This window comes from Nansenia antarctica, assembly GCF_963989245.1.
Source record: "Nansenia antarctica genome assembly, chromosome: 3".
NCBI classification, from domain to species: Eukaryota; Metazoa; Chordata; class Actinopteri; order Argentiniformes; family Microstomatidae; genus Nansenia; species Nansenia antarctica.
In genome coordinates this window covers 43,288,195-43,299,100 of record NC_137688.1, presented here as the reverse complement: position 1 = coordinate 43,299,100, position 10,906 = coordinate 43,288,195, and the positions used below count along the sequence as shown (strand labels likewise).

The 10,906-nt window shown below is 43.7% G+C and overlaps 1 protein-coding gene across 1 annotated transcript in view; it reads left to right on the top strand.

Annotated features, from left to right (window-relative positions):
• tns1a (tensin 1a) overlaps positions 1 to 10,906 on the top strand; it is a gene marked incomplete at both ends in the record, with an annotated part of 121,714 nt that overhangs the window by 54,293 nt on the left and 56,515 nt on the right. The window contains one exon of the mRNA XM_080527288.1: positions 2,464 to 2,501. Within this exon, the coding sequence (XP_080383414.1) occupies positions 2,464 to 2,501 (38 nt within the window). The remainder of the gene's footprint in view (positions 1 to 2,463; positions 2,502 to 10,906) is intronic.

Below are 10,906 nucleotides of genomic sequence, written 5' to 3'. Positions count from 1 at the left end.
ACATAAGAGAATTGACAGAAATTTGATGAACAGACATGGGGGTTTTCCACTACAACAGCATAACACTTTAAAAGAAAAAATGCTACACCAATAAGAAAAAGTGTCAAAACCAATCATATACAGATCAACATCAAGACTCACCACAACACAACATCAAATGGTTGTCTGTTTGCCTATACTAAGTATATTCCACCCCTTCAACCCTCACCACTTGTTTCTTAAGTCCTGACTAAACACAAGCAGTGCATTCGTTTTGCATGGTATAGATCTAAGGGGTCGGAGGTCCTAGTGTTAAGGGCATTCAGACGCAAACTTAAAATACATTGAGGGCTGGTTTCACAGAAGAAATCTCCATTGAGGATGCTTTTCAGTCTAGGTTTGGTCTTAATCTGTGTCTATGAAACCAGCCCTGAGTGTACTGTATAGTAATCTTTGTATATATAGTTCCTCGGGAATCATGTCAAGTTGAGCACTGCTATCTCCAGGCTGAGCTATTTTGGACCACAGTTTACAGGTAAACTGATCCAGGCCCTAGTAAATAAGCAAATGCATAATTGATTAAAGTTGCCACTGTTCATGGATGTTTCATTAAGTATTATGGGTGTTTTTAGGACTATCTTTGCATCATGTGCTGTCAAAACATCATCAATGGTGCATGTACCAATGAACTGTAGTCACATGGTATTGCAATCATTCTCAAGCCTCTCACTGTCTTCTGTGGTTGCCAGGAAGTGTTGCTATGCACCCTCACAATGGGAGCATCCTCTACTGACGCAGGATGGCAAGTGGCCAGAGAGAGGATACGCACACACGCATACACACAGACACAGACACAGGCACACAGACACAGGCACACACACACAGGCACACACACACACACACACACACACACACACACACACACACACACACAGCAGACAAGATACACTCTTCATGTGAACATTCTCTGCATAGAGCCTCTGTCAGTCAAATCCCCAACTCAATGCTGTATTTTGTAGCCCATTTTCAGCAATCCCCTCACATGAATTAGCGCCATCTGTTGGACATTGATGGTATTCACTTTCACATTTCTTGTAATCTATGAATTGAGTTCTGGTGAAGTTTCCTGAAAATATGTCACTCCTTGCTTATATTATAGTCAGTGTGCAATGCTAGTATCTGGTATCCTAATACAAAGATGCATCAGCTTTGTGAACAATAGACTGCTCTATCCAAGCTAGGAGATGTGATTGTGACAGAGTTCTAATGGACTAGGTTTGTCCAAATCGCTCCCTTGCTCTGTCTCACTATCACCACCCCCCATACACTCTCTCTGTCTTTGTACTATACACACACACACACACACACACACACACACACACACACACAACACTGCACCGCACCGCTCCACCTGGAGACCACCTGGGGCGGTGGTAAGGCAGCAGGTGTGGGGGTCAAAGTTCCTACTTTGCCAGACTTCAAAACATGGCCCTAGTCATTCTCAGCCCAGAGGTCAACATCAGCTCTTGTGCCCCAACATGTAGTCACACACGAGCCCAACAACACGGACCCCAACAAAAGCTCACCCTGCTGGAGGACCAAACACAAATAACAGTTTGCATGCTTCTCCATCTAGAGAAAGAGAAAAAGAAACAGCAGCTGATAGGAAAACAGGACTTGATTGACTGTATGCTATTGAGCAGACACTTTTATTCCACAGAATCTATTCTTGCAGAACCGTGCATTTTTCATCCCTGCTGGAATTAAATCTAACCTTTGCTGGCGCCATGCTCTACTAACTGAGCCACAAAGCACCGTCTTGATTCTATTGTCACAAGAAAATGTATCAAATATAGATCTCGAACAACAGGCTGGATTCTTGGATTCAGCAATTCGCTTTGCTGTTTACATAGGCCTGCCACTTGGGGGCAGCACTGTAGTGTTTTCCGGCACTGGGTTGCCAGGGTTTTTGCAACCCAAACCACCATTCACCTCAGACTGTCTGATGGAAAAGGGTTGCCAGTTCTGCAGACCATAGCATCTCACACCTCTGCCTTTCTCATGGGCCTAGGCTGCAAGTTTTTTTCTCACCTTTGTCTCTTTGACTGCCCTGGGTTGCCAGTTCTGCATTCATAGCTTCTCGCACCTTTGCCTTTCTCCCTAGAAAAGCCTTGATTTTCTAACAAGGTAAAGAGCTGGCCTTTTCACACCCAATATGGCTTTCAACCGTGACTAATGTAGAGTCACCAGAGAAGCTGTGTGTGTGTGTGCATGTGTGTGTGTGTGTGTGTGTGTGTGTGTGTGTGTGTGTGTGTGTGTGCACAAAGCAGGCATTATATGTTTTAAGTCCCTCTGAATGTCTTAACCTCCGCATATGTGACAGCTTACATCATTATGCAGTTACAATATGTGATATTGTGATGTAAATATTATCAATGACTAGCTCTAACTAACTAACTAACTTTTCTACTTTTGTATTTCCAGCATGCAAGCTGTCAATTCATAAGAAGTGTGAGACGAAGGTAAGAAACCAGAGCTTTTTAAAAATATTTAAAAAAAATTCTGTCATTTCACTTCCTTAAGTTGTTTTTGGCAAAATCCGGACAAACTGAACCCACATTTAGGAAATGTTGTGTTCATGAGGAGGTATTCTCAGAGAGTCAGACATGTTTCAAAACAGCAATCATCCCGGAAGCACATGCTTTTGCATTGGACCAGAGTGCATCCTCCACACACCCATGTTTACACACAGGCACACCAGAGTGCCACCTCCGCCCTTTCCCACCCCCCACCCCCCACCCCCATGCCCATCCCTCATTTAAAGGAATGATGCCATGGAGGGGAAGGACACATGGAGAGGGGAGAGAGAGAGAGAGAGAGAAAGAGAGAGGAGAGAGAGAGAGAGAGAGAGAGAGAGAGAGAGAGAGAGAGAGAGAGAGAGAGAGAGAGAGAGAGAACAAGGAAAAGGAGGAATGTACTGAGGGGAAAGAGGAGGGAAAGGGTAGAGGGGAAAAGCGTCATAAATCTAGATTATTTTGGGATTTTAATTTGTAACTTCTACTGCAGAAGTATTATCTGAATGGAGGCTTGTTCTCACTCCCTTACTCCCGCTCTCGTTCACTCTCTCTCTCTTTCTCTCACTCACTTTCTCACTCTCCTCGTCTTCATCCCCTGTCCTCTCATGTGGCAGCCCCCTCACCTCCCTCCTCCCAACAGGAAATGCCAGAGGTGAGAGGTGAGCTAACGAGAGATCGTAAGGTTCACCCCCTTATGTGTGTTTGGGGGTCAAGTTCTATTTATTTACCCAAGCCTTTCTACGGAAACCAAAGTCAAAGTCCTGAAGAAAATAGCCCCAAACCAAGTTCAGAACACAATGTGGTGAATGAGGTATTGAGAGAAAGAGAAAAAAAATGGAACAGTGAAAGCTGGAACCATCCATATTCTTGACTGATGTTGACAATGGGGCATGTTTTGAGGAAGGAAGGTTTAGGTTTAGTTTGTAAAAACAAGCGTACAATGTGTACTTAGTCCTGATTAGAAGCCGAAGCATTTCATTGGAAGTATAGGATGGAGTTTCTCCTCCAGACACTGATCTAAAGCCAGTTTTGCATTATGCCCCCTAATTGTTAGGAATAGGGCTGGGGTAGGAAGAGTAGTTTCTGTGCCTGAACTTTTTGAGATTGATCTGCTTACAGAACTACATCTAATGTATATGGTTATAGCAAGTTGCTTGCTGGCAAAGACTCACTTTTCTATTTCCAACATTTCAGTCAGATGCTCTAACAAAGGGTGGTTTTGATTGATTGATTGAGAATGTTTATTTTGGTCCCCTATGCAATTCACAATACAGATATATTAAAAAAAAATGTACACTGTCACAATTTATAACACCAGGACCAAAAAGGTGTAGGCTGAAGCCGTGGCTTATTGCGCCTACCCTTGTTACATGTATGCATGTCCCCCCATGAATGCATAATCAAAACATTTATAAACAAAATTTCACTTACGCATGTCAACAAAAAGTTCAAAAAATACCAAACAAAAACTATATTTAAACCTCTGTTTTATACTTGTTAATCATCTTATTTTTAAATAATTTTTAAAATCCTTTTAGTGTACTACACATTTTCATTTCCTTTTCAAAAGTATTCCATACATTAACTCCTTTAACTGTTATACATCTTTGTTTTGCATTTGTTCTAATCTTTGTTTTCATAAACATACATATGGTAGGCATGTTAGCAAAATAAGTTTATGACTGGTAAATGGACTGCACTTATTCCAAAGCGCTTTACAATGGCCTCTCATTAACCCATTCACACACACATTCACACACCAAGGGCACATGCAAGGCACCGGCCAGCTCATTGGGAGCAATTTGGGGTTCTGTGTCATGCCCAAGGACACCTTGACAGATGGCCAGCCGGGGATTGAACCGCCGAACCACTGACCTTGCGATCATTAGACGCCACCCCACAACCAACTGGGTGTTGAATCACATGCTTAAGAACCACGGCAGCACAGTGAGCTAAAGCCTAGACGAGAGAGACTGAAATTCCAGATATCTCTACTTAGGAGTTAGAACACTTGTATCACACGCTAAGTCATAAATCTGAACGTATCTAGCCAAGACTTGTTCTTGGCCACTATGTGTGTGGCGTGCCCACATGCCAAGAGACCATAATGCCCTTACCACACATGGAACTTCATTGTTGTCCTGCTCTTGGTTAACTCTGACAGACCAGACGACAGATACAAGAAGAGGTCTCTGTGTGTATAGTTTCGAGAGAGAGAAAACAGTCTACTGTAATTGGAGCCAAAGCTAGAAAAGAACTGAATGTCTGAGCTTTGTGGATTTCTTCAACAATTACAGTTCTGGAATAACTTGTAGATTCAAATTAACTTAATGCCTTTATCCTACTGTTGTTTTAGTTTGTCCAAAACATTTCAGTTCGCTTAATCCAGTGAAATTACCCTTGATGAAAATAAATGAACAATGTTGTGTAGAGCCTTTCTTGGTTTCAAATAAACCGTGGAAATAGTCTTTGTGCAAACATAACAGTTGATTTAGGCTGATAGCAATGCTTTCTTTTATTGACTCAGTGTTGACCTTGTACAGCAAATACGTATGTCATGAAATACGACTCTTTTGTTACCAGACAGACTTGGGGAGTGCTTATGTGATTCCTTACTCTTTTTGATGTACTGCTCATGATACCTTGTGTGTGCAGCTTTGATTATGTCCTTATGTATTATAGTGTAACATCTCAGTTAAAATTGTCTTTTGATTTGCAATACAATAGTAAAGCAATCTAGAAATCATAGCTTTACTATGGTCTGGTTGTTTGTTGTGGATGTCAGCAGCTAAAATATTTACTGTTGCAAAGCAGCACCGGGCTGAGTTGTGGACAATGATGGAAATTGATTGCTGACACAACTAGTAGCCTACATGGCTTTGTTTGTCTCCTCACTTTACATAGTTATATTGTCTTTTCAATGCCACGCCGTACTGCTTAACCATAGACCCCTGAGAACATGTGTTTTGGGACACTATTTGATGGTCAACTTCTACACTGAAGAGGAGAAAACCACGACATGTCTCTCAGTCAATGAGTTGAAAGACATAAAAAAAACAAATGTCTGAACAACGACTCCACAGACGATGAATAACAGACAGTGGCTAATCTCCTGGATATTCCCCCCCTCATCATAAACTAATATGTTTTCCTTTCTGCTTTGACCACAACCGTCTCTTCATTGATCTGTGTTATTGAAACCCGAAAGGCACTCTGGTGTGGTACTTTCTTAATTGCCACAATTTTATGGTCAATGTTTGTGATGTCCCTGTCCATTTCCATGGGGATGATGGAAATTGTCCCACTGTTCTTGATGGACCTTGACATGTTTATTTATTTATTTATTTATTTATTCATGGTTGCCAGTGGAGAGAGAGCTATTTGGTCTGGAGTTTGTTTTATTGTGGTTGGGATGCTGATGGAGTTGGCGTGGGGTAAAAATGAGCAGGAGACGGTAGCGTTGCCGGGCCTCTCGTGCCTGTATTGTCTTGGGGCCTCTAAACCCTCTAAAATGTTTGTGTGGCGAGAGTAGTAGTAGTGAGAGAGAGTCAACTCATGATAGGGTTTTTTCAGGACCCACTCTGTACTGTCTGTTCTTTGTCATTCATTGTCTCCAGATCTGTGAAACTCTGGCCCTTGGTTTTAGTTGATTCTGTGTGTGTTGCATCGACTACATGAGAGTGATTGGATACTGTATGTTCTGATGCCTCAGCCAGATCATTTTCCCACTACAGTATGTTTCCCAAATCCTGAAAAGAATGTAGCTAATACGTTCTCTTTCCCACCCCTGTACTGCTCTCTCGCTACATAGAGAGGCGTCCATTAATCCATAAGATTTATTCCTGTTGTGGCATGGAAAAGCTTCCTGGAATGGCGCTGCAGTGGTTTAGCTGTTCGGTGGGATGTTGGGTTGGACTCGGCAGTCTTGGTTTGGCATAGATGGGTAAGGAAAGGAGCCAGAAAAGGAGAGAGAGATGGAGGGGGGCTGTTGGCTATCTGTCTGGATGTCTCCATCCAGACCCCATAACAGTCCTTTTCACTCACCCCAAACGCACTCAGCTCTTAAAACAGGCTGTTTTTGTGCAAAGTGTTGACAATAATGTTTTCCAGATATTGTCACAGTAAAGCAATGAACTCCTGGCAGAAAAGACATTCAGCCAGTCGTTCAGTCAGAGCAAACTGTCAATTTTCAAATGTTACATCAACTCTCTTCATCTGAAACACACTGTGCTGCAAATCAAACACACTTCTTGAAGCACAATACCTGCTATTGATTGAATCCCGCTCAAATTCAGTATTCAGCTTTTAGTTTGACTCTGTACTGAACAGTAGTGATACTGTTTAATCATGTCTTGCTTACATATGACTGTTGTCAGACCTGCTAGTGCCTGAACAGAACAAAGTGTTCTGGCTAATCACATTTGTCGACTTCCTCCCGGCTGTCGATGCTGATAGTTCCTAGACCAGCGGTAAAACTGGACGTAGAGGAAATTACTTATGGCTGTGGTCCATGAGTAGACCGGGGGTGGGGGGGAGGGTGTATAACTGTACAGTACATTGTGTTTGTGTGAGAGACCGAGCATGCTGGTAATGTTTTTGTACATTGGTGATGTAGACTCAACAGCCGTTTTGATCTAAGAAGCACCTGAAATATGCTCGTTTTCTATGTGTCTCTGATTCTTTTATAAGCATCGTGGAGGCTCTAAAGCAGGTTCTACTGTCAAGTCACATGCTAGCCTTATTTTCTAGAGGAACTCAGGTTCTTTTGTCATTCCAAGTAAAATAAAGGGGATATGATTGCCTGGAGACAAGTCAGGCGGTCTCGTTTGATCTTTATTTGGCCACAAATCCATTTTGCCTCTAGGGATTACTGATTCTGTGCTTACATAACGGTATGAGAATCCTGATGAGTGTGGGCACAAAACAGTTATGCTCTCAGTGGAGAAATGTGTGAGACGTATTTCAGAAATACGACACTCTAGTTTTATCCAGTTAGTGAGTCTTTAAGTCTCTTTTTTTTTTTTTTAAACCACTCTCTATTTGGGCTTTCTACTCTGGTGCAAAGGGTCTCCATCTCTGGTCCTGCAGATCGACGTGTTGTGCAGGTATTTGTCCCAGCCAATGGTGGTTTTGGGGACGGGCCAACAGGGGCCAGTGCCCCTGTAACACTGAGCTTGGACCCCCCGGTGGCCCCCCCTACGAATGAAGATCCTACAATAATAAAAATTATAGATTTTTTGCAATGATATGGTGCTGACGCGAAAGGTGGAACAAATGCGGGTGGCTCAACATTCTAGCCGGATCCTGTAACTGGAGCTAGCTAACTGGAATACTGTTACTGTGCGGCATTCATTTAACTAAACATTTTGAAAGCTTAAACACTGTCTTTGTCTTTTTTGTCCCGGGTTGAATGAGCCCCTCTTACAAAACACTTGGCCTCAGCCAGGCCCCCCCAGTAAAATTGGACTAGAACCTCCACTGGTCCCAGCCCAGCGCATGTCTGATTCAATCACTGGTGGCTCAGTTTGAAGATTAGGATTAGTTCATAGTCCAGCCTAGGTCATTCAGTCATTACAAGGTGTGTTAGTGCTGGGCTGGAAGGAATGCCTACATACTGAGTAACTTGGTGGTTTGTGTAGTATCCAGGGGCTGTACAGAGGCACTACAGGTCTATGTGTACACTTGGCCCCATATCCAGCCAGCCTGAGTTCACAAACTCACAGAAGACAAACAGCACCAAGGCCTTTAATACGAGGGAGGGAGGGAGGGAGGGAGGGAGGGAGGGAGGGAGGGAGAGAGGGGCGGTGTAGAGGAGAGAGAGGGCTAGAGAGGTAAGTAAGGAAATGAGAGTGAAGAGGGAGGAGGGAGGGAGGGAGGGAGTGAGAGGGGGGCTGTAGAGGAGAGAGAGGTCTAGAGAGGTAAGGAAGGAAATGAGAGTGAAGAGGGAGAGAGAGGAGGGAGGGAGGGAGGGAGAGAGAGCAAAAGAGACAGTTTAAGACAGTTTGAGAGAGAGAGACAGAGTGTGAGAGAGCAAGAGAGATCGATAGACTGAGAGGGAGCGAGGGCGAGAGGGCACATGAGATCTAGCCCTCTCCTCTACAGAGGCTAGTCTGTTTTCCCGGTACAAACATGCCACTTCAAAGGGCCAGCACAGAGCGTAGCCATAGCAACGCCCTTCACCAGTATAGATATACTAGCGATGGATTTTAGAGGCAGACAGACGGTATGGCAGTGTTGGTAGCCTCGGTATGGGGTGATGACTGATGGTACAATCTACTTGGAAGCTCCTCTGGAGTCAACAACTAAGTTCACCCAGAGTGCAAGAGACCTCCTGCAGGAGAGCACGTACCTTAAACCACTATCTCCCAAATAGTAAGTCTGGACACATTAGTCGGTCACAGCCCGCTTAAGACTGAGTCCTACTAGAAACATTGGTTTTATTTTTACGTTGTGCGTCACACGGATTTGGAAGAAATCGAGGTATACAGTATGTCACAAAATAGTCCTATATACTAGTTTATACAACAGTTAGTTCCGACCAAGTAATTTGATTGGACAAGAGGCATTCCATGAGTGCTGATATACAGTATAACAGCACTGGGACTTTTAACTATATGTATCACTCCGCCGCACAGATGTTCTACTAAATGACCGTTAATTAGACGACATGTTTGTGTTCAGGTTACTAGGCAACAGTCCATTTGAAGTTCAGTCGGTACTCGGCCTGCGGCCTCGTACCTACGACCGAATCACAGCCGTGCTGATATTCAGTATAACACACTCTCGTGTGATATTGCTTAATTGAGAGCCACTGCCCAAAACAACTCCCCAGCCTATTGAGTTTTAGACTTGCTCCCTGCTTATTCTGTTCTATCAACTTCCAACTTGACTTTGTACCCATCACTTTAAGGCTGTCTTTCAATCAAAGCCTACTATTCTCCATACTATTCTGGCTTGTGCTTTCTGTTGTGTATAAAGCATGTGTGTGAGTCTGTGAGTCTGCCCTGCAGGTAGAGCATGGCCATGGGTGGAAGTGTGGGGCTTGCAAGGAGCCTGTCAACTCATGTTTAACCTGGAGGCTTAAGAACATGATGAGAGGGAGATATAGAGAGGGTGGGGGAAGAACAGTGAGACCAATTCTAGAGAGGGGGGGAGAGTGGAAAGAGAGAGAGAGAGAGAGAGAGAGAGAGAGAGAGAGAGAGAGAGAGAGAGAGAGAGAGAGAGAGAGAGAGAGAGAGAGAGAGAGAGACTTGATGAGAAACAGAACAACAAGCAAAAAAGTAGAGCGAGAAGAAAAGATTTGAGGTTCTGTCAATCGCATTCCAAGGCTACAGTACACACACACACACACACACACACACACACACACACACACACACACACACACACACACACACACACACACACACACACACACACACACACAGACACACACATCCTCCACCACTCCCCTTAAGGAATTCCTGCTTTACATACTCTTGGCACAGCTCTCTCTTCCTCTCATAAGTGTGTGTGCACGTCAACACAGGGAGAGGGAGAACAAGAGGGAGCAAGGGAGAGAAAGTCAAAGGAGAGGGAGTAAGTAAAAGCAAGGCACGAGGGAAAGGTACAGCAAGGGAGAAAGTCCCAGTCTGCATCCAGACCTCCTAGTTTTTCCTCTCTCGTTTTGGGCACTTGGATTGATAGAAGAAAGACTGTCTCTTGGCCTTATATAGTGCTTTTTAAACACCTTGGCTGCAGACAGAGGAACAAAAGCCAGCGGTATTAAGTGTGGGTCCTGGAGAAGTAAAGACACACACGCACACGCACACACACACATACACTCGACTTCACTGGCTCTCTGGCACGCGTTTGGGATTAATCCTGTTGTTTTGAACTGAGGGGTGAACGAACGGAGGAGAGTGTCTCTATTTGGCGTTCTCTCTCTCTCTCTCTCTCTCTCTCTGCTCTCCTGTGTTTGGAGGTAGACTGAACACACAGAGGAGTGAGCGAGGGAAGGAGAGAGAGAAAGAGAGAGGAAGTGAAAACGAAGGCTTCCATTGAACAGGTAAGAGAGCTGGCTGGACTGTCATCCCTAGTTGTATTGATTGACTGATGATGTAGTCCCCTTTGACTTGTTGTGCCGAAAGCTCCTTCTCAGCTAGTCTTTGATGTCAATATCAATACAAATAGTTTATTCTTATCTTCATTTACCAAACTAAAAGTTGTTTTACATTGTAATGACTGATCAATGTCTTGGTTGCATTAACATTGCATGCACTGTATTAGGTGTGTGAGTGAATGAATGATCTTTGATATGTCAATCCATATAAAGACACACTAATAATCGAAATAAACTCGTTCTACTTCGT